This window comes from Felis catus, chromosome A1, assembly GCF_018350175.1.
Source record: "Felis catus isolate Fca126 chromosome A1, F.catus_Fca126_mat1.0, whole genome shotgun sequence".
NCBI classification, from domain to species: Eukaryota; Metazoa; Chordata; class Mammalia; order Carnivora; family Felidae; genus Felis; species Felis catus.
In genome coordinates this window covers 223637621-223662378 of record NC_058368.1, presented here as the reverse complement: position 1 = coordinate 223662378, position 24758 = coordinate 223637621, and the positions used below count along the sequence as shown (strand labels likewise).

At 36.0% G+C, this 24758-nt stretch overlaps 1 protein-coding gene across 9 annotated transcripts in view; it reads right to left on the bottom strand.

The window, feature by feature from the left end:
- Positions 1 to 330: 330 nt before the first annotated feature.
- The window catches only part of CDH18 (cadherin 18), a 1009468-nt gene continuing 985040 nt past the window's right edge, over positions 331 to 24758 (bottom strand). For 5 of the 9 annotated variants that reach the window (XM_045038559.1, XM_045038553.1, XM_019812487.3 and 2 more), the window contains 2 exons: positions 10511 to 10762; positions 331 to 2758 (listed from right to left, as the gene is read on the bottom strand). In XM_045038559.1, coding sequence (XP_044894494.1) covers positions 2268 to 2758; positions 10511 to 10762 — 743 coding nt within the window. In that variant the 3' untranslated portion in view covers positions 331 to 2267. Of the gene's footprint in view, positions 2759 to 10294; positions 10763 to 24758 lie in introns of all 9 variants that reach the window. The other 4 variants (XM_023239357.2, XM_023239358.2, XR_006586181.1 and 1 more) reach the window with 4 other exon arrangements.

Here is a 24758-nt window from a genome sequence, read left to right as displayed (position 1 = left end):
AAACCAAAATCAAACAAAACAAAGCAAAATAAAGGTTGTGAATACTTTATCAAAGATCTAAATCCAAAGCCTAATGCAATGCAGTTCCAAAACCTGACCTTCCAGCTTCTCTTTGCATATAGGAAAGTCCTAACACCCGAATCCATAGTAGTTCTCCAAAGGGGTACCCTACTTTCATGGTGAATGTAGTCCAATATCGGTGTCATCAGAGTATGTATCTCCAGAGCTTATTCCCCAAAGCCCCTGAGTGTTTCTTCTGATACAGTTTTATACCAGAAATCACACCATTACTATATAAAAAATGATAAAGCAGCATCTGGAAAGCTAAAATGTTGTAAAAAACTTAAATTAAATTTTATTCCTCAGGCTTAGAACACAGAATTATTCAAGTTAAACTCACTTCCCACACCTCAAAACTGAAATATGATAGCACAGGGCAGTTGCAAACAGAGGCAAAATTTAAATTTTGCACATAGGTAGAACCAGACAGAAAATGCCATGTAACTTTGAGGACGCTAGATTTTGATAAATTTCAAAGAGCAAAGGATAGATTCCTCTTTGCGATAATTCGTAATTTGTGGGTTTCAAAATTCCAATCTATCTGCAATATATAAATATGGTCATGTCTGGAGGATAGGACCATTATGCTTAGCAACAACAGCAAAATATAATCTAAACAATTTTAGAGAAAAAAAAACCGAGAAAATTGAAGAAAATTAGTTTATTTGGGAAAATACCAAAATAATTAAACTTGCGTATTATATGTTTAGCTAGCAGTTGCTTCACTGTTGAAAGTTTTATGAAATTCTCTCACGATAATATAATATTTTATTCAAATGTATGGAACTATATATTTATAAGCTAATAGAATTAGAAAATCAGATAGCGCCTGCAAGCCTTTACATAATAGAACGCTTTGCAGTGCGCAAAGCATTTTTACAGATGCTTATTGATCCCCACACAAGCCCGGGAGAGAGGCAGGAAGTCTTTACCATCTCTACTTTGCAGTTTGGGACCCTGAAGCTCAGAGACTTTGAGGTACGTTTCCAAGGATAGTAACTGTGAAGCTGCTATATTTTTGCCTTCAGTTTTATACATTTTGCCGTAGATCGCAAACAGGTTAAGAGCTAATCAGTCAGTGAGACAGGGACAATCTGAACGTGTGTAAGGAATAAAGGTCAGCCGATCCAAAGTCTGTAAGAATTACTCAAATTGGAGTATCATCTTTTCAGATTACATTGCTACCGTGTGAGGTGCATACAAATAAGCAAATGAAACCGACGTCTAAACCAACCAGCAAAATGTCCAACAGCTAATTTTAGGTATCGGAATGATCCAAACCGCAGAGTTCAATGTACGAAAGCAAAAGGACTGGAAAAAATAATCGAGTTTTCCAATGTTTTATGTAGGATAAGGTGTGTGACTATTTTTTTAAATTAAACCTTTCCCTGACATATCAGATTATCTGAGTATATCTTACTGAAACCATTCATTCTATCGATTAAAAACAAACAAACAAACAAACACAACAAGGGCGGGGGTTCTTTTGTGAAAATAAAGGAGGGCAGGCAGGACAGAGACAGTGGTCTCTGTCTTCAGAGCAGTGCACAAGTGGTGCACAGAAATTGCATACATTAGAGAGCAAGCAGCAAGTCCCCATGTTCCATCGATTTCGTATGGAGAAAAGAAGTGGGGAGGGCAAAGGAAAATGGTGCATACAAGTCCATGGTGGCGGGACCCGGTATACTGGATAAACCTCATGGCATTTGAACACAACACGATGCTAATAAGATCTTGCACAGTAACAGAGTGTGGGTCTCAAGAGTCCACACAGAGAAGTGGAAAACGAGGTCCCGATTACCTGCACAAGCTTCATGTCTCAGCATACCACCCCTAGTCCTAAGTGATTTGGACCCTTTGGGTTTAGTTTTGCCTTTGAAAAGAAATCACAAGATATTGAAACAAACTTCATTGTTTGGCTTCATTCAGGTATTCTTAAATTAAACAGTACCACAGACTTTATTGAGCAATCGAAAATATACACAAGGAACAATAGCTTTTTCTCTGTATATATTTTTTTTTAATTTGACTCTCTTCTGATTAAATGACCCCGTTTCGATCATGAAAAGGGCACTTGTTTCTACAGTAGCTGTGGCCAGCTTGCTCAGTTCCAAGTACTGTTTCCATGTGTCTTCCTTGCCATTGCTGAGGTTATATCTCCACTTGCTCAGGAAGCAAATTCTAGAAGGTTTGCCAGAATTAACCCCCTAAGTTGTTCTTTCAGATTCTATTTCTCCATAGAGTTCGGCTAACTTTTTAAATTCGGGTCCCCAGTCTCCAAGGTAGTGATAATCCTGGTCTGACTGTGTGGTTGCTGAATCCAGTGAGCTGATGGAGCCAGCCTCCGATCTCTGACCTTCGTAGGCATAAGTCTGAAGAGAGTCATAAGGGGGGACGCTGGGGTCTAGGTCGGCTTCTGCCAGTTTTTGCTTAATAAATTCCTGAACATCTATACTTTCTAGGGTGGACAATGTCTGGTGTCTGGGGGTGAGTTTCACTTCGGGTCGAATATCTCTCCGATACTTGAGCTCCTCGGCGGCAGAAGGATTCCTCAAGGCTGTGATGTCAAAGGCCTCGGTGTCTTCCTCCCCGCCCCCCTCGTCATCATAGGTGACCACATTCTCTCGCACGTCCTCCTCTGAAATGATCAGGGGCTCTTTTTTGCTGCGTCTCAGGGTGATAAAAAGTACTACAATTGCTGAAGAAAAATGGAAAGAGGATGAAGAGTTAGAAGAAAGGAAGGAAATTCTTGTAGACTTGACATCAGCAATGTCACCAACTACATTTCGTTTAGGCGTGCATTGTAACACAACCCTGATCTCTGCACTCTCTGGAAAACATTTGAAGTGTTTGTTTGTTTGTTTGTTTGTTTTGCTTTTTTTATCATCTCAAGGAATGTAAAAAATAAAATAAAAATTTCCCTTTAAAGCATTGAGAATCACTGATCTTCTCTAGAAAAACGTAACATTCACATTTGTTATGTGTTTAGGATTCTTAGTTCACTGCGGGCTAACCATCTGGTCTTCACACTGAGGGAAACAGAGGGGGAAAGAGCAAAATGGAATTTTGGCTGGAAGAATAATGGTGTATGTTGTTCTATCTATGGATTCTTAATCCTTCTAGGTATATACACTAAAGGAAAGATTTTTCAGTTTCTGTTAAATGGGAAGAGGGAACCCCTACCTTAAACCCTTGACTTTTGATGCTTCGTAGGAAATCAAAGCAGGAATATTTTACATGGTTGATCTCTCTTGTCCATTACCCTTTACAATAATATCATCAGACATTCATAACTGCATATATCTATCAGGCTGTACAAGATGTTAGTTTATTTGTACCTAACTTTTATTTCACAGGAATTTTTCACATTGCCCATTTTTTTTATACAACTTTGTAATTTAATCCTCATGGCAAACTGTGGGTTTCCTCAAGGAAACTGAGGCTCAAGAGAAATTACATGGATGACTAAGATCCAAGTCTAAGATCACACAAGTGACTGGGGGAAGCACCTAGACTGTAATCTGAGATTTCTCACACCAAAGGGGATGAGTTTCCATTACCTATCCCATTTTGTTTTTTAAAAAAAATACAGAACGGGGAACTGAGTGACCAGTTGGGCATGTGGATTATTATCAATAATGCCACAACCATTAGATGAAATGATGTAAATGGGTCTTGGGCACTTTCCTTTGGCTGTTTCTCAGTATTTTCACATCTTTCTATTTGATGATAGGAAGCCATTACTAAATAGAAAGAATTACTTCACTTCTATTTTGTGCTATTAGATCCAATATTCTTTACTTCAGCTCTACAGACTGTTCTCGGTCAGCTGGTATTCTAGGTTTTATGATAGCAGTTACTATGTTCATTGTTATTAACATTCTTTAAAGTATAATAATCAAGGAAGTACATTCAAATGGCATGTAGGACACGTATACGTGTGTACATAATGTACATATATGTATATACATAGATAAATATATATATATAGAAACAATTTTTATGTATAGCATGTGACATACTTATGCTACATATTCACATACACACCGAATATACACCTACAGACATATATATATATTTATTTCAAATTCATATTTATTTTTTAGTGTTTATTTGTTTATTTTGAGAGAGAGAGAGAGAGCACAAGCAGGAGAGGGGCAGAGAAAAAGAGAATCCCAAGCAATCTCCATGCTGTCAGCAAGATCATGACCTGAGCTGAAATCAACAGTCTGATGCTTAACTCACTAAGCCACCCAGGCACCCTGAAATTCACAATTCTATACCGTATTTTATCTGGCAGCCTTAATGATATGTATCATGTAAAACAAACAAACGCCAGGTTAGCTATCCTCTGATAAAGAACATAGCCAGTACCCCAGAAGTTGACCTTCCCCTTATACTTCTAAAAAGTTACTTCTACTCTTACTTTATCATTACTGCTTCCTTGTTTCTCTTTATAATTTCACCCATTTTTTTATGGCTATCCCTAAATAACACAATAAATGAGATTTGTCTTTTTCTCAACTAGATATTATAGTGTGCATGAGCTTTTAAGATGACAATAGAAAGAGGAAAAGAAACAGATTTTCAAGCCATAAGTGCAAAGGATAATTGTGTGAGAGAAGTTCACTATATGTGGAAAGAGATGGTTACAGTGTACTGGAGAATCTAATTTTGCAGAGAAAAGGCAAGGAGTGCCTCTAGGAATGAGGAAAAAAAAAGACAGAACACCTATATAAAGGGTCAGGAAATCATGTTGAGAAGTCCGGAATAAAAGGATACTGACTAGGTAATGGCAGAACACAATGGGGGGAGATTACGGCAGGCATGGGGAAGCGGTGACTGGCTGTGTTTGGAATGCAATGCTTAGAGAAATCTGGAAATGAAAAGCTTATAGTACATGTGACCCTGCTTCACAAATGTCATGCTATTTAAAAATAGTTTGCCAAATATGCTGCTTATACTTGAGAGACATTATCTAATATAGCACTTTATTTCTGGGGGGGGCGGGGGGGAAACAGACTTTTGCTGAATTCAGCGAATATGCATCTAATACCTTCCTATTTATTTTAGTGTAAATCCCACTTAGAGCTTTCTAATTCAGGGCCCCATCCTCAAGTAACTTACTTCATTCCATTCAGAGGTGTAGATTTATCATCCAATATATATGTTCAGTTCATCTTTATGATTAAGTAAAGGGGGTTGTTCTAACTTAAATCATCTATTTCTACAGACTGCCTAGTTTATTATAGTAAAATGCCTTACCGTTATTAATAAATCAAGTTACTTTTCTTTATGTTAAAATGGTTGGTTGTTGACTTCAAGGGAATTTATGTGTATGTATAACAGGGAGAATGTGATCAGCAGTCTTAGCAAATTGTGGATGTAATTTGCGTTCTTCACCAATATTAGTGCCATATCAGCCTAATGAAATATAGGAGATCATGCTGCGCTTATTATTATACTTGGTTATATTTGCTTATTTTCCCAAATTAAAAAAAATATTTGTGATATATTTTGATTCAAAATATAGATAATAATTAAGTTTGAACTTTGAGAGAGAGACAGAGAGCGGGGACAGGGGTTGGGGCAGAGAAAGAGAAGAGAACAGAAGATCCAAAGCAAGCTTTGTGCTGAGAGCAGAGATCCTGATATTGGGCTCAAACTCATGAACTGTGAGATCATGACCCGAGCAGAAGTCAGATTCTTAACCAACTGAGCCACTCAGGTGCCTTGGAAAGGACATTATTCTAATGACTATTTTATTCTGGGCTAGTATATTTCATTTTCTTCTCTTTCAGTTTGATCAGGAATTTTAAATCCATCGTATTCTTTTTATTTAAGAAAATTAAAATGAATTATTGACTTTTACTAATTTATTTTATTTAGGGAGGAATTAAAATTTGGGAAAACATTTTTATATTTCCTTTCTCACATCATTCACTCATTCATTTATTCATTTATTTATATACGATCCCAAAGCACTTGGAGTTCTAAAGGGGTCTGAGTTTTCATAAGTTGAACTGTCACACAGCTTGCATTTGAATACATTCCATACTGACTCCCAACATATTCCCCCAAAATATTTTTCAGAGCAGATTTTATTACCCATAAGTATCACTTCATTCTTGTTTATATGATCATATGTTGGTGCTAAGTTTGGTAGAAAGGAGGTGGCCCAAGTTAGGAAGATTACTTTTATTAGCTCTTGAGCTATTGGTCATACCAGTTAGTGGCACTTCTTTTTTTCTCTTTAAAAGTTTATTTATTTATTTTGATATAGAGAGCATGTGAGGGGAAGAGAGAGAAGGAGAGAGAGAGAATCCCAAGTAGAGTTCGCAATGTCAGCGCAGAGCCCAATGGGGGGCACGAACGCATGAACGGTGAGATCACAACCTGAGCCAAAATCAAGAGCCGGAAACTCAACTGACTGAGCTGGCCAGGTGCCCCTACACTTGTCAAGGAAACTTATTTTTTTCAAACCAAGAGGAGCTCACACAGTTAAGTAAGATATCACAGGTGACAAACTGGTTGGCATTTAGCTCCTCACCACCTCCGCATTTCTCTCCTAATCCCTCACTCTCCTCACATCAAATCTACCCTGATCCTCATTTATCAGGAAATTTATATCCAAGAGTAGGAATAGTCCAGCTGCTGGACTCATCTAAGTCACTTGCTTTTATGTAATGTGTGGGCTTATAGGTTGATGCCAGAGGTCTGATTCAGAGCCTGATTGAAAGGTTTGTTGTGTCCCAAGTGTGATTGAGGTTTGCTCTACCACCTGCTCTGGCTCTGGACCCTCTCACATGTGATGGGATGAGGTTGGGAAAGAAATGTCAGATCCCTGGAAGGGAAAGAGAACTCCAGGTATCCCTTCCTGTAGAACTAAATTCTGAGTGCATCATAAAGTCTCACTCTAAATTCTCTCCCATTCATCCTATTTAAAAATGATCTTAAACAGTAATCTTGACGGAACATAACCCAACTGAAAAATTGCACGTCTACCACTCCAAGTAGAGTTTCATTGGTTTTCAAGCCTCAATTTCAGATAATTGATGTACACTTAGGTGGAGTCTGACCATACTGCAAAATACTGAATCATATTTATCCTATACAAAAACATAAATTTTATAGAGCTCTAAATTTCTTTTCTAATTGATGCTTTAATATTATAGATTTGTATATAGAAACAAGAGTCTGTACAGATTACCTGAGATCATATGGTTAATTAGTGGCAAAATCAGGATTGTGTTTATACAAGTAATGTCCACAAACAGCTAATAACTAAAACATATTTCACTATTAATATATAAATTTCATCATTTGTATAGCTGTTAGTTTTTAACATTATTTCAGAATTATAAAAAAAAAAAGTCCTAAAATAAGGTTTCACTACCTCTGGTATAGCTGATATTTTCCTTGAAAATTAAAAGATCGCACAGTAGCCAACATTATTTCAAAACTAAAAATGACTACATTGTAAGTCTCTTGACTAGGTATCTTCTGAATAACAATAAAAACCCTTAAAATATCATGTAAATTAAAATTACATTATAAATAATAGTTGCTTACACCAAACTTGAGAAATTATTCTGCAACCTTGGGATAAAACTGTAAAAACACTTTTGAATTTTAATAAAAAATGAAGGAGTAAACATATTAAATAACACCTTTGTTCCATTAGTCCTGAGGGAGAGCAAAAATTTAGAATGCTCTCTTATTTACCCCAGAGGAGAAACGACATTTTCATAAAGTCAATTAAAGGAAACTATTGTTTCATGAAAAAACAAAATGTTATTCTACATAATATACCTTACATTTGCCTGTATATTAACATTTTCAATTACCTTTTTAAGCCTTTACCTTAGCATACAAAGATGGTTTTATGGTAATAAGTGAAAACAAAAGGCAAAGATAATGTGACTCTATAATCATAATAGATAATGATCTATCTTTCAGAATAAGGACTTTGGAGGAAATTATACTAAAGTTACTGGGTTCTATTCTTTGTGGTTTAGGTTAGGAACCATAGAGGAATCAGTATTTTTATTTGTTTTATTTTATTTTATTTCATTTTATTTTATTTTCCATTTTGGCTTTGTGTGTTTTTGTTTCAATTATCAAATGCCAAAAAAAAAAAAAAAGCAATACATAAATGTCTTTAGCAAATAGCAGTTGTGACCAATCAATATATAAGTAAATAAAATTGAGAAAGCCTGGTTTTCCTGTTTTCCTTTTCTACCACGCATCTAGTGTAAGACTATACTACAGTGAAACACTTCCACAGCGGTGCAATGAACCTCCATGCTCCCTGTTGCTAAGTGCGATTGGTAGACTTAGCTACAAAATTTATTTAATATCTGAGCAGCTTTTGATACTGTTGGATGGTCTGTGCTTTTTGATATGTTATTTTTTCCTTTGACCTTGATGACATTATACTTTGCACTTACTCCTCCTTCTTCTCTGAACGTCCCTTCCCTCTGTACTGCTATCACATCTTTCTTGACACTGTGACCACACGTGAGCTCGTCACAGCTCCGCCTAGTTTATTATCTCTCTCTCTTTATAGTCTCCTGCTGTAGTGACCTCAACAACATGCACTTCTGATCCTCAGCTCAGTGAGGATCAGCAACCACATTCAGCAAGAGATGAAAAGTCTTCTTTGAACCTCTTCTAACTCAGACAACATCTATCTAATCTATCCAAGATCGCTTTTTTGTCAGCTCTTTTATTTTTAGCCCTTGGAAACTTGTTTCAAGAAAACTACACCTGAGTGGCTCAGTCGGTTGAGCATCCAACTCTTGATTTTGGCTCAGGTCATGCTCTCGCTGTATGTGAGTTTGAGCCGCACATCGGGTTCCACAATGATGGTGGGGAGCCTGCTTGGGATATTCTCTCTCTCTCTCTCTCTCTCTCTCTCTCTCTCTCTCTCTCTCTCTCTCTCTCAAAATAAATAAAAAAAACTTAAATTTGAAAAAATAAAAAATACACTATGTCATAAACATTAGATATTAGCTCACTGACATGAAATTCCCCATGTGGCAGTTTTGAAATGAATCTTAGGCACTTCCATTAATCATTCTGTTAAGATTTTGATAAAAAATGTTCATCCAGGGATCTGCATCATATTATCCAAGATCACTTTTGATTTCACCTAAAACATCTTGATATTATCTACTACTCTTCACCTGCGCTCTAACTATGCTAGTCCAAAGGGGGCTGAGCAAGACAGCCGCACTGTTGTCCTAATTGCTTTGCCTACATGCTCTCATGCCATCATGAGACTTGTTCTCTACTTCCTTTATACTCATCGTTTCCAAATACGAATGTTATGAATGGATCCTCTTGCTTGAAACGTCTCTTGACACGCCGAGAACAAAACCCACCATCTACCATGTTCAATGGAGCCCCAAACTGTCTCACAGCTGCCTAACCATCCATTCCACTTCCCAGCCTCATTCTGCCTTGCTCTCCACTCCTTCCATACTGGTGATTTATCTTTAACCTCAAAAACAAAACAAGGAACACTCCTTGCAAAACAAAACAAAACATCTGTCTCCACAAACCATATAGTTTTGTTTTTTTTTTTAAATTTTGCCCCACGTGTACACAGTACTGAAAAAATGAGCAAAAGATAAAGATGCTAAGAGAAAGGAAGAAGGGAGTGGATATGCTGGGAAAATAAATATCTACCCTCTGAACAAAACAGAAGGGTTCTTTATGTCTACTTCTCTTATTATAAAAATCGATTTGTGGTCTTGTTGAAATAGCGATTCTAAAGAGGTTACAGTAATAGCTTCAAGTGTGGCTGTGATTAGACTTAGACTATTAAAATGATTTTATATATATATATATATATATAATTACAGGAAGTATCTTATTTTTTATTAAAATGAAATGTAATGCAAATCTCAACTAAAAATCCTATTAAACTTAATAAAATGTAATATAGTTAACGCCAAAATGATTCAGACTTGTACTTTAAAATTCAGCTAACATTGATGATTAAGTAATATCTTAGGCTAATAGAAGTTTCCACAAGAAATCTATTTTTATACGGCGTTGAGATTCATCTGAGAATCATGTCACTTATGTTCTTTGAAATAAATTGTAAAAGCTCCTTCAGTGTGGTATTTAGAATTTTTAATATCAATTATTTCCCAAATAGATCCTTTCCAAAAAGATTTCTCTCCGAACCTATCTTTCCTTCTGACTTTTCAACTCTTTCACTCACATTTGAATCCAAGTCTCTCTCCATCAGCTCGGGTATTGAGAAAGTTAATTAAAAGGAAGTCTGTGCAGCTATACTTTGTGGTCCAGATTTTGGGTTCCTAATTTTTAAGTCCCGTCCAAGTGATTTTCTTTGTCTCTGCTTTCTAATGCACTGCTGGCCACCATACGGTACATTCGGAATCGCCATCATACAACATTAGGAGTCGGGTGACCTTACCTAGGAGAATGACAACACACAGCAGAATAGCGATTAAGGCTCCTGTACTCAAGCCAGCCGAGGACAGGAACGCTTCCGCATGGCAGGTCCGCACGCGCCCATCTCTCTCGCATGCACAAACCCTGACGGTGAGGGTACTGCTGCTGCTGAGAGAGGGGATTCCACCATCAGAGATCATAATGGGGAGATAATACACATCCTGAATAGTTCGACTAAATCTCCTCCGCCTTGTCAGAATGCTGGCTGTGTTATCTATGACAGACATAAGCAAAACAAAATGTACTTAGTAAAGCCGCCAGTCAAGATTCACATTTCCTTTAATGGATAAAATGGGTATGTTTTTTTTTTTTTTAATTTAGTTTATGAAATGGACAAAGGAACAGGAAGGGGCGATCCTTAAAGAGTGACTAGGCTATGTTCTTAAATTGAGATACCGAGTTGGAAAATCAATTGAGCCAAAATTTAAAGAGAAGGGAAAGAGCGGAAGACAGGGGAATGAAGAAGCAATCATGTTGGACATGGACATGAAGGCAAAGAGACTTAAAAGAATACAGATTCAAGCCAATGGGTCCTAAACTTTGAAACGAGACAGTGGTCCCCACGCCAAACCCGGTGACTCAACACAGGCATTAGCAAACTATTCAGATGATGTTAATGTACAAAAAAGCCCAAGGACCACTGGTATAGATAATATATTTGTGGAGAGACCAGATCAATTAATAAACTTTTTCAGATTTAGTTGTGATGTGAAGCACTCTTGTTATATAGTAGGCACACCATGGAAAGTTAATGATGAATAAAATAGTTAATTCTACTTTTTATGTGCTTTCAAAATTCTATCTATTATATTAATTGCTTGCATAGTCACTCTGGATTATAGATTATAGAGGGAAGGTGTTAAGTGTCTTATGTTTTAGGAAAAATAATTTTTACTGTATATAATAATCAAAAAATAGAGAAACCGAGTCCCAGAGGATAAATTGCCCAAAGTTATAGAGCTAGTAAATAATCAGGATACAACCCCAATACATTCCCAAACCACAACATCACACTGCCTTTTTACCAATTCACCTCCAATCACACTGATGTTCTCAAGTGCACATAGTATATGGTTATCTTAGTACTGTTATTCTTCATTCCAACACGTTTGTTGGTCTAAAGACCCTTCTGGCATACACTTAGATGTGCTGTGCAGACCCCCTGCATGGAATAAGTAGCTGCCCTACTTGCACATTATCGCCTGGCCCTGTGTTGCATCCTTCTGGAGCAGCATATCATCAGTGACTCATTGCTTCAAGGTTCTAAAGGTGGAGCCACTTCCATTGAATGTAGACATAGTGAAAGGCAGGTTTAGTTCCAGAGCTTTACTATTGGGCCAACTGCGAGGCATTAAATTTGCACGGAAGCTCAATGTCTCACGCTGCACGACCTGCTTCCTTCCACCGCCTCACAGACGCTGATCCCAACTGCACACTGCAGTAAACAGTCTGCCCTCTAAACTCCAGGTGAGAGCTTTCTTCCAGAGAATCTAACCTGCAAGTACACCTACAAGTTAATTACCAATTAATTAATTTTAGTTAATTCACTAAAAACTAAGTGACTCATTAGACAATTACACTTAGGGATTCGTTTATCTTTTTGTTTTTTTAATTCTGGAAATTGAAATGCTATTACCTAGGAGTATGTTTAAGATAGCCATGATAAAATACCCTACAGTTATATTTTCTTGATTTTATATTGCCAAATTAATGCAGTAGAAAGATAACACATTTTTCAAATATTCAATGTAATAAAACACATGAATTATATGGTTTTATAATCATGTGCACATATGATCATTTATGTGCACACATATACATAACTGAAGGTTTGTTAAAGAGCACACATAATCCAATGACAAATTAGAAAAGATTTTCTTACCCAGTGGAAAAGAAAAAAAATATTGATTGTCTATTTTGAAGCAAGTTGAGAATGAGAAAGAAAAAATGCAGAAATTGCATCATGTGTATTGTATAATTACAACAGTCACAAGCCCTCGCCCAGAGAACTGAGCTTTGAAGCAGCGCACCTCTCAGCTGTAGGACGTTGCATCATGATTAATATAAACTTGCCTACATGTGCAGCTCCCTAGTCTAAGGAAAAGGTACGAACTAAGTGTTCACAGGCACAAACATGTTTGAGAATCCCACTGCTGGCCTCCAAAGAAGAGATGGAATGCACTGGTCCCTGATTTCAATAAACATGGTTAATAACGTGGACAATGATACAACATGCAATGGTTGTTGCGGACCCCCTTTTATGGCTCTGGCCTAGTGTACACGTTAGATTCTTAATCTGGAAGCATACTCTCTTTCAGAATAATTATTGGAAATGCAGTCAGAAACATGATCGGAAACAAAGAGAAATCCAGAACATGTTTCTAGTACACCTTAAGTTCTTAAATAGAAAGCTCTCAAGACACAGAGACGTAAAACTATTCTTTCTTTTTTTCCAGCTAGGTTTGACTTTTGAAAAGAAAAGAGGATTCAGGAAGCAAAGAGCTTCCTACCTAGAAAGATTTAGCAGAGCAGAATAATGAGCTCTTCAAATGGGATATTGTGTACCTAACTGGAACTGCAAAAAATGTACTTGGCTGAAGGCTCACTGAACTTGAACAGGAAAACTTTGAACTAAAATGAAAGAGGTAAGAAGATATGTATGCATACACACACACACACACACACACACACACAATGTATTTTTATACATAGAATAAAATTTGTTTCATTGAAACTGCAAAATTAGGTTTCAAAAGCAACAACAAATCCCAAACTTGACGTATAATTAAAAAAATAAACAAAGCAATATAGAAAATCTTCATTTCCAAGTGGATAAAAATATATGAGCTCAATAAAGATCAACCATACCAGGATGGAACATGAAAAGTACTGATTATCAATGCTAAATAAAGGACAGTCTCTAACAATGTGTACCCAAGGTTGGTCCTTAATTCTGATTCTCAATAGTTTGAATGAAGACACAAGCTCATAGGACTCTTGGAAGCCAAGAACATATATTTGGTTAGGATTCAAGAAGATATTGGACAGCTAGCACAAAGAACTTCAACTAAAACAATGTGAATAAAGATGCATATTAGATGAGTAACAGCGATTATTTTGTAATGTGTATCTCTGAATGCAGGAATAGGCTATAGGAAGTTCAGATAAACTAAACAGTACTGGAATCATTCGGTAAAATATGGACTATCTATGAATCTCTTTAGTGAGAAGACTGCGCTGAAACACTATGCATACTTTTGGGTTTACCACCTTAAAAGTTCTATTTTAACCCGAAGGGGGTGTATTGAGAGGACTTTGGGATGGCAAAAATTTTAGAAAAATCTGTCATACAAAGAGTCTTTGAAACAATAGTCAGAAAATTCTACATGTTGCATATGGATTTAGGTGGAGACCAAAGGGTCTCAGAAAATGGCCAGAAAAATCGGGAGATTCTCTTAGTTATTAATGTCTTCTGGAATATATTCCTGATATTCCCAGCAAGTGTATCTTCAGTGTAACTTGGAAATAGCCTTGGATGTGTTTTATTCTTTCAACACAGATGTCAAAGCATCCTTTATATATATATATATATATATATATATATATATATACACACACACACACACACACACACATATATATGTGTATATATATTCTATTTCTTTATTCTATAAATAATATATAATATTATAAATGATATAATGAAACTATATATAACTATATATAATATATAATAAATATATAATAAAACTATAAATAATATATTATATATATATATATATATATATATATATTCTATTTCTTTTTTGTAAACAGCTATGGTCCATAGGAGAGGATGTAAGGAGACTGCTATACAGATATGCAATGTCTGACTTCATGTAGACAATTTAAGAAAACATTGTGATGACTGGAAAAGCAATCATAGTAAGAAAAAAATTATTTTGGAGCTACAAGAACTACAGGGATTTCATAACTGGCTGATGATTCACAATAAAATATTCACAATAAAATGTTTTGTGAATTCATAGGTACACTTGCAATCTCTAAGCTTCTACAAGGACAGAAGGCTACAGAGTAGGATAGTATAATGCAAGTTGCATACTGCTTCTGGAATTCAGACATAATTTTCTTGAGCTAATAGTATGTGTCCTATTATTTTTTTGTTCAGTATTTTGAAAGACCTTGAAAGATTCTAATCTCTGTGCTACTTATATAAACTTTAATACAATTTAAGTTAAAATAAGGGATGCTTTTTAAATACTCCCTGGGGCAAAAACAGATCTTATATTAAAGTCCAAAATTCCTTATATCTTGGTATTAAAACTATGTGTTCTTCAAAACTTAAATTATTAGACATCCATACACTCCCCACCATTTCATAGGATTCTTTGTTTGATAATACAGGTATAAAGATAGGCTTTCTCTCAAGCACAGCCAGCAGACATTAAAATAATATTTTTAAATCCATCAGAACAGCAGATGTATTTAAGATCCCCAGATGTGGATCTGTAATTGAACTAAACTTAAAAAAAAATTTTAAATGTCTGAAGAGAAAGCTAGGAACTAGAAATTTAATTTCACCGGACAGATAAATATGCATGACTTCATATTGTTTCCTTTTTTTTTTTTTTTTTCTGGTCTTCCAGCAGCAATAAGATATACTCATAATTTAACTATTATCAGAGACCATGCATGAAACAATACTCTTTTGCCTGCCTGTACAGCTCCTCTCACATAATAGGTACTTGATAAATAATGATTTGAACTACACTCAGCAGGAACTTGTCTTTTGTTACAGTTTCCTTATTATGTTGACATGTATTAAGATATTAAAAGGAAAATGAACTTACATATCCTCTAACACTTCAACAGCATTACCTCCTCAAGCTCTCTACTAAATGTTTATTGCTTCTCTCCTGCTTCCTGACTTCCCCTTCTTTGACCCTAGAATCGCCCTAATATCAATTTTCAGCCTCCTGATTCTGCCTGTTCATTTAAGTTTGTAAACATCCTCCTGGCCTCCCTTGCTTTTTCTGCCAAATCACGAATGTATGATCCAATATGTCATTATGTTCTTATTTGCACCCTGGAATGTCAACCCTTTGACCATCTGCCACACTCCTTCTTGATCATCTTTAAATCCCAGATAAACACAAGCATCCATTGTCTAAGGCTTCTGCTTTCAGAGTCGTTAAAAAAGATATATGTTGGTAAAATAGTTATAATTATCTTAATTGGCTCCACCAAGTACATAGAGAAACGTAGACTATGTTCTTAAAGGAGCCTAGCCATCAATTTGTCGATATCTATTCTTTATCAGATGCCAGGCAATAGCTATTCTGAGCTGCTTTGCCATTTTCCTTTGAGCCTTAATCTTCCATTCACAGCAGGAAAATGTCTTTCCCAAAAAGAAGCTACTATCTATTATCAACATTTTAAAACCACATTTGAAACTGTTCAGTTCCTCTTTACCATCAACTATGTCCATCTCTCTATACAAGACTATGTATTAGAGACTTAAAAAAATATAAATACACATGAAGAAAAAAATATGAACTTTGAAGAGTATCAGCAAATCTGCTCATGAATAACACATATGAATATGCATAAGAGTGTTAATAAGAGTGGAGAAGGTGATAAAAAAACAGAAACTTTTAAAATAGAAATCCAGCCCCAAATTCAAAATAATTCATAACCAGACCACAATAATATAATAATTGTAGAAGGAGAGATAAGGGTTGTTTACAGAAAAAAAAAAGAGACAAGCATATGAACTACAAGAGAAGCCCTCTACTCATCATTTATCACATACCTTTAACAAATACTATTATTTTTAGTGGGAATGGATGAATCAAAGTAGAAGATATTACGTTTGGAGTCACTAAATTTGTAAACACAGAAGGAAATTGTGAGGATAAATCCTTAGCTTTAAAAAGTGAACACATAACCCTATTTATGAAGTTGTTTTAATGTTTCCCCTGCCTGAGAGCAGAGGGTAGAGGAGGTGACTCCTGGGGCATTATGTCCTTCTGAGCCAGGAAGGAATTAAAGCAGAGAATAACCTACAGTTTCACAAAAGGAAAACAAAAAGGAAAGTGGCGTGGAATGGTAAATATTAGGCACATTTTACTTTGTCTACTTTTATACTTGTGCTTAGAGAACAGTAGGACAGAACTGTCCTTTGCTGTCACTCCTTTGTGAGTGGGAGTAAAAAAAGGTGAGAGGAGGTAGGGTCTGCCAAATACATTAGGAAAAATATATACAAGTAAAAACAAAAATCAACAGAGATTAAAATCACTAAGAAGAGAACAAAAGAATATTTTCCTATCTAGAGCAAAATGGCCATTAAAACAAATCACTGCATTTGAAGTCACGCTTTCCGATTTTAGGCTCAAGATGGCATATGAACCCTGTGCCTTCTTCCTAGTCAAGCTTTGGGTCTCTATTTTCCCTTAGAGGACTGTATGATGCTAGCAGGTGTGACCACCTTCGAGGTGTGACCACCATGCGAGTAAGGAGGACTGAGATCTGACTGGGAGGGAAGGGGGATCCCTACTAGAACCCAAACAGCGTGTCTCAGCCTCACCAGAGACTGCAGGTAAGTGACTCAGCAGGGCCCAGCTGCTACCACATCCACTAGAGGATGTTGGAAGCCTCGTCTGCAACCATATTCTCAGTTAGGACTGCGGGGTGTCGTTTTATTTAGGAATTGGGAGAAACGGCTAAATGGTCTCTCGAAGCCCTGTGGTTAAAAACGGAATTTTCAATGGTTAGACTCTGCAGAGAAATTAAGCACATTACAACACCAGCTGCGAGTTCTCATTTGAAGGACAAAAATAAACTCTGGGAATATTGACTACGAGAAACCTGATGGTGCGAAAGAAGTACAAACTATACATCAAGGCTCTTCATGGCTTCCGACGTGTTTCAAACCAATGGACTGTAAAATCCGAGAGAAAAGGCCCTAAATGACACCTCTTTAAGAGGTTTTAAACATAGTCAAATTCGATGGGCACCTGGGTGGCTCAGTGGGTTGTGTCCAACTCTTGATTTTGGCTCAGGTCATAATCTCATGGTTCGTGAGTTCAAGCTCTGTATGGGGCTCTGCGCTGACAGTGCAGGGCCCGTGTAGGATTCTTTCACTTCCTCTCTCACTGACCCTCCCTCTCAAAATAAATAAATAAATAAATTAATTAATTGATTAAAAAAAAACAAAAAAATAGTCAAATTTGAAAATGGTCCTTATCTTAAACTCAGTGTAAACTCAGATAGCTTTTCACCAAACCCAAATAATCACAAGGAAAACAGTACTTTCCAGCAGTGCCTTTTAAGTATTTTGCTAAAACCCGTAAGACAAGTTACAAATGATATGACCCTCATGTTCAGAAGTATGAATTAATACTACCAAGAAACAAGTAAAGGTAATAAAAACAAGGAAAAAACAAAATCTTCAAAAGGTTGCAACAAAGAGAATAGCAAAGTCTACAGAATCTTTTGTTTAATGGCATTAAAATGGTAATTTTCGGGGCAGGTCATTTATGTAAAAAAGTGGTATGGACTCATTCATTTTTAAAGAATGGGAGTGTCTACCAAAGTGGAAAACGCATATCTAAAGAAGAAAACTGAGAGACAAATATGAGTAGATAGCAAATTATCAACAAAATTATAAGGATTTTCAAAGTTGAAAGCCTTATTATATGTGATTCGGAACCCTGCAAACAGAGATACAAGTATACACATAATTATAAATTATCTCTTCCATGTGTAAAATCTGTAAGATTTACAAATGCATTTGACAATTAGAATTAAGCCTAGGAATTAGGCTGGCAAATCTCCTTGCATCAAATAAAACCTAGTCCCTCAAGAAAGCAGCATAAAGACTATGAAGCGGAACAGTCTTACCTGGTAGACTAATGATAATTTATATTGGGGGATTAGATTACACTTTTATATTACAAAATGAATAAATACAACAATCGTGTGCACAGAACCCTTGTATAAGCTTATACTCACAGACTTGGTTACATGACCAGAGTTCATTAGCTATAGATATTTGGTTAAGAAGCTGGAATTAAACAATGTGAGTTTTTGAGCCTAAAGTGAAGCTTACCTATTACAATTTCAAGAGAAGGTGATTATAGGAAAAACTACATTTTAATCAGGAAGCATTTCATGTTTTTTTGTTGTTTTAGAGTAATGTAATTTGATAATGCTTGCGACTTAAAAATTATCTTCTGAACTCTGGTTTTTAATTTTAAATAAAATTGCATTATTAGTGACATGTTAGTTAATGATAAATAAGGTCATTTATCAAACAAACCTATTTGCAATATATATTTCGCTATATATGTTGTAAAAAGAAAAAAAAATAGAAATTCTTCACTTGGTTACTTTCCAAATCAAAGTCTTCAGTATTTTAATAGGTAAGGGTCAAAATTTTCCAGATAAATATTGAAGATTTTGGTTAAGTACTAAATTTTCTATTCACCACAATTTTGTACTAGGACAAATAAAGGATTAATGGCAGAATCTTTTTTTTTTCTAAGCATGGGACATAGATAGCAGTGTACTTAATACTTCATGTGTTCTGAATAGTGAATAAAATGCCTGTGTCTCTGCCTTACCACATGTCCCTGGCTAGATTCTTCTAAATGATGCTGCATTCTGTCACCTTTCTGCTGTCTTGATTTCCAGTCTAATTGAAAAGTGTTCTCAGATTCATTCTACCTGGCGGATCGGATTCTATCGTTTAAAGTCAAATCACGTTTCAGTACAACCTTTAGTGATCTAAGTGTCACTGCCTTCAGTTAAAAGTTACATTTCATAACATCTTCTTTTCTCCAACTAGACGGCAAGTCCCCTGAAAGCAGGAGCTTTGTGTTTTAATTCTTAACATTCTGGACAGCTTAGATCACTGCCTTATACAGCACAGACAACACATGCCCCCTTACAGATTAAGTAGTAGGAGAAAAACAATGTCAATTTAAGAGCTGACTACAGATTTCTTTTAGAGAAAAAAATTCTTTGTAAGATGAGAGAGGAAGAATGGTGATGAATAGTTATACAGTGTGAGTCTCCTGTAGAATGCTGGACAGCCAGTGTAAATGTCAAACCATGAAAAAAAAAGCTGTGTGTGTGTGTGTGTGTGTGTGTGTGTGTGTGTATTTCAGGTGCTTTACCTCAGTTTTTAATTAGATACAATAAATGAGTATATTCTTACTGAAAATACTCAATGGCCATTTCATAAACATTTCTTAAGCATATTTACTTTGGGGTGCCTGGATGGCTCTGTCCCTTAGGCGTCCAACTTGATTTGGTCTCAGGTCATGACTTCGTGGTTCCTGAATTCGAGCCCTGCGTTGGACTCTGCACTGACAGTGTGGAGCCTGCTTAGAATTCTCTCTCCTTCTCTCTCTGTGCCTCCCCCACACTCTCAATATCTCTCTCTCTCTTTCTCTCTCTCGAAAACAAATACATTAACAATTAAAAAAAGAAACATATTTTCTCGTTTGCGAGAGACAAAGAGAGATAGAGAGAGAGGGAGAGAAAGAGCGAGAAAGAGAGAGAGTTGGGGGGCAAAGGGAAAAGGATAGAGAGAGTCTTCAGAATGCTCCACATTCAGCATGGAGCACAATGTGACAATGTGGGGTTCGATCTCACAATCATGAGATCATGACCTGAGCTGAAATCAATAGTCAGAGGCTTAACTGACTGAGCCATCCAGGCACCCCAAGAAAGATTCTTATTTTCTACACTATAATTATTCCTCATAAATGTGATTAAACACTACACTTAGATCGTTATTTTTGTTTGATGCTTAATTATATATTGTTCATTTAATACTTTGTCTTCACCTTTTCAGACATTTATTATTATTTTCATTTGACTGCTATAGCTCCAAATATTTTATCAATGGAACATTATTAAATTGATAGATTTTTTAAATGTTTATTTATTTTTGAGACAGAGAGAGACAGAGAATGAGTGGGGAGGGGCAGAGAGAGAGGGAGACACAGAATGGGAAGCAGGCTCCAGGCTCTGAGCCATCAGCCCAGAGCCCGACGCGGGGCTCGAACTCACGGACCGTGAGATTGTGACCTGAGCTGAAGTCGGACACTTAACCGACTGAGCCACCCAGGCACCCCTATAATTAATAGATTTTATATTTAATATTATAGTAATTATATTAAATACTGAGGCATTCAGTATTTTAAAATACATTTCCCTGATTGTCACATGAGTATGCTAACAGGATATCCTAACAGGAAGAAGATTATCTTATTGTAGTTCTTTTTTTCAAGTGTCACTAAAAAAAGATCCATCGACTATTAGCTCGTTATTTTGCAAATAAGTATTTCAGCACCATTTATTATTATCTTTATAATTTAATTTCATTGGAAACCGGTAAAATTATTTCCTTGTCTGTCGAGTTAGGGAATTTGTCTGGGATAGTTACGTATTCTTCCCACCTAAAACTCAAGTATTTCTTTACTCAGAGTAATTTATTTGGATTCTTCATATTATTTTTCCATCTATGTATTCACTTTTTAGTTACCTTCAATGTGCCCCTTAAAACATGTAGCCCTTCGTATGTGATTTCAAATTCTTTATATTTTCATCTCTCTTAAAAATTACAAAATAGTAATAATTGTGTCCATATCTCCATTTTACAAAGGAGGAAACAGACACACCGAGAACAAGGATTTGGTGGTGGTCTCACACATAATTAGCAGAGAAACCGGGTTTCAATTAGAGCCAACCTATTTCCAGAGTCAAACTCTAAAACTTTCTTCTTTGTTTTTCCTTCTTATTTTTTTAACAGATATTTACTTAAAGTTTCCTCTGTGTCAGGCACCATGGTAGGAGTGAGGAATACAGCAGTTAAATAAGTCAGACAAAATTCCTTGCGTGCCTGGATTTTATAGTCTAAATGGGGAGAGAGCCCACCCTGTGACAAGTGTTGTGATGAGGGAAGTACCAGTTATCATATAACCATTTGTCATTAAAAACAAAATGGATTTTTTTCTGTCTAATGACTGTTGGGTATTGGGTGTTGGGTAGCCAAAGTCCTGGCTAATTTTCTCTTAAGGGCATTAAATTTTTCCAGTTATGTCTTGAGTATGGATGGAGTCAGGGTTACCAAGACTTTTGGGAAAAGAGGGAAGTGACTGAAGCTTGATAGATGATAGAAATCAGGAGAGACAGCAAAATTCCATAAGACTCAAAAAAGCAGGAGGCGTCCAAGGACACTGACATCACATCTCAACTCCCTTGAGAGAATGAGAGGAAAGCAGTGTCCTCTTGGGCAGTGTTCCTTCTTTTTCCATCTTTCTGATTACTGATTCCGTTTCAAGCAGTGGCTATTCGAGTTTTATCACCTTACCAGAAATTTTAAATTGGCAATGCTTTCATGTGTCCACTCAAAAAGTCTTTGTCAGATATTGAAGTATGGTTTTCTCTTTTTCACATTAGGTGCATCCCAATATATGCTAACTGCCTCTCTTTCATCCTGCTTGACCCTTGCAATGTCCTGTGATCTTCTGCTGAGGGAAGTCCTTTGAGCTCCAATTCCCAGTGATTTCTCCAACACAGTAAGAAGTGGTGAGTAGATCTGGGCCAGTATTTATATATTTTCTTGTGAATCTCAATGCCTCTCTGCTTTGGAAGTGACTTTCAGGATCCATCCACAGACCAAGTTTATTTAGCTCTACATTGTTATCCTAGCAAATATTTGGAAGAATGAGCCTGAAATCTATTTTTAGTCTGCAATTTCTTTTGTCTGTTATTCCTTTCAAATATCTGCTAAGCTGGGCTCCTTTTTCACCATACTCTGTTCACCCTTACTTTTGGTACTATCCTTGAGTACATGGTAATTTGGGAGAAGGGCTATAGCGGGAATGGGAGAGTAACGGAAAACAAAACCCAGAAAAACACAAAAAAGTCAGTGGAAGTGATACCTGGCACAGAGTGACAATGTTACCCAGGTCAACTTACATATATATATATACACATACACACACACACACACACACACGTATGTGTGTGTGTGTGTGTGTGTGTGTATGTGTATATATATATATATATATATATATATATATATATATAATTTATCTATTTTTATTCATGTGTTTGAGATGTTCTAGAGAATCTAGATAACCAGCCGGTCCCTTTCTATGTACTTTTTGTATTACCCTTTCCACAATGGTTAAAAATGCTACCTTTGCCTTCTGTCAAGGTCATATGCTTATAGATAGATTTAGATATCTAATTTTATTCACTCCCCTAAATTTGTTCTCCTCCTCTCTTTATTTCTCTACTAGTACCATATTTAAAGAGTATTTCATTGTTTTATGCTAGTCTTAGCCTATCAATAACTAATTTTGTGGTTGGACCAGCCTTTGTGATTCTTATTATGATTGCAAGACACTCTTCCACAATAAGCATTAGGAAAATTTGAAAAACAAAAAAAAACAAAAAACAAAAAATGTTTATTACTTACATATCCTGGAAATTATGTGGCATGCCTGGGGTCACACAGAGAGGTGGAGGGTAGAGAGAAAGAGAATGTGGAGGGGCCTTCAAGTTCTCTTGGTATTGGGGTCAAGGGTGGGTCCTAGGGTCTGGGAGACTCACTCTTTATTGATGAATTTAAAACATAAGAGTGGGAATTTAAAGCATCGTAAGAGAGGCAGAGAGAAAAAGGTCCAAATCAACAGTTATCAAAATCAATCAAGGTCTCTAAAACAAAGAGTCTCCCGGGACAGGGGGAGGCAGCCTGGATCTTGATCTAGTCCTGTGGCTGGCATGGTGTTTGTTCCAGATAGCTCTCTTTGAAGTGGGGGCCTTGGCAATCAAAGCTTAAGTCAGGCACTTGCAAAAAAAAAAAAAAAAAAAAAAAAGAAAAAGAAAAAAAAAAAAGAAAAGAGAAAAACCAACTGTCTGGGTTTACATTCACTATATTCATCTTTATAATGTCTAGATATCTGTTAGGATATGTCCTCTCTTCTTCTGTTTCTGCTAATTACATACCTCCATCATCTTCTTTTTCAATACATTTTTGCTTTTCTTAATCCTTTACTATTTATTTGCATTTTATTAACAGATGACTAATTGAGTTTATCATTAAAATTAGATTTAATTTATAGATTAATATGAAAATTTAAGTGCTCTGATTAAGTAATTTGGTAAATATATTATTTTGGGGTATGTTTTTATATTTTCAGTAACACTGCTCTTTATATAGAATAAACTTGAAAATTATGTATTGGGTTTTTTTTCCTCTAATGATTTTAGAAGGGTTTGTGCTAATTTGCTCGATTTGTTTTTGCCATTTTAAATTGTACCTGATTTACTATTTATTCATATATATTTTTGTAATTAATTAATTTATTTGAGAGAGGCAGAGACACTGTAAGAAGGGAAGGGGCAGAGAGAGGGAGAGAAAGAATCTTGGAGTAGGCTGAGTACTTCCAGTGTAGAGCTCTACACAGGGCTCAAACTCATGAAACCTGGAGATCATGACCTGACCCGACACCAAGCGTCAATGCTTACCTGACTGAGTCACCCAGGTGCCCTTGTAGTTTTGGTTTTTTTTTTTTTTTTTAATATAGGAAATCGATCCATTTGGGGCATTTGCTAGTATTCAAAAATGTTGGCAAAACATCCCATTACTATGCAAGGTGTTTCTGTAGACTTTCTTACATTTTCCTATAGACAATTTCATCGTCTGTTAACAAGGATAATCTTGTGTTTTGTTTCTATTTATCATGGTTACGTTTTTCTCTTTGAAGTGAGAATATTTTTATTTTTACAATGCTGATTAGTTGTAGTGACTGTAGGTGTCCTGAGACCAGAAGAGCTGCTTAGATGAACCTATCAGAAACCTACCAGAATGTGCTCCTTCGTAAACATGTGAGCTGAATAAATGTCTTATTTTAGACCCCATGGATCATGGGTTTTCTTTTTTTCAGCAATAGTTGTTTCTTTTGAAGCAATGGGTAAATATTTCCAACTTTTTATATACAATTTCATATCTCATTTCGAATTTGGTACACCTCTTCTAAGCAGCATATTTATATACAGCTTTGATGAAAAATGATATTTAATCCGATTATGACTACAATATGTTTGAACTTATTTCTACTTTCTTCTTTCATTTTCTATGCTTTCACTTTCCATCTTTTATTCTCCTTTCTGGCCTTGTGCTCCAT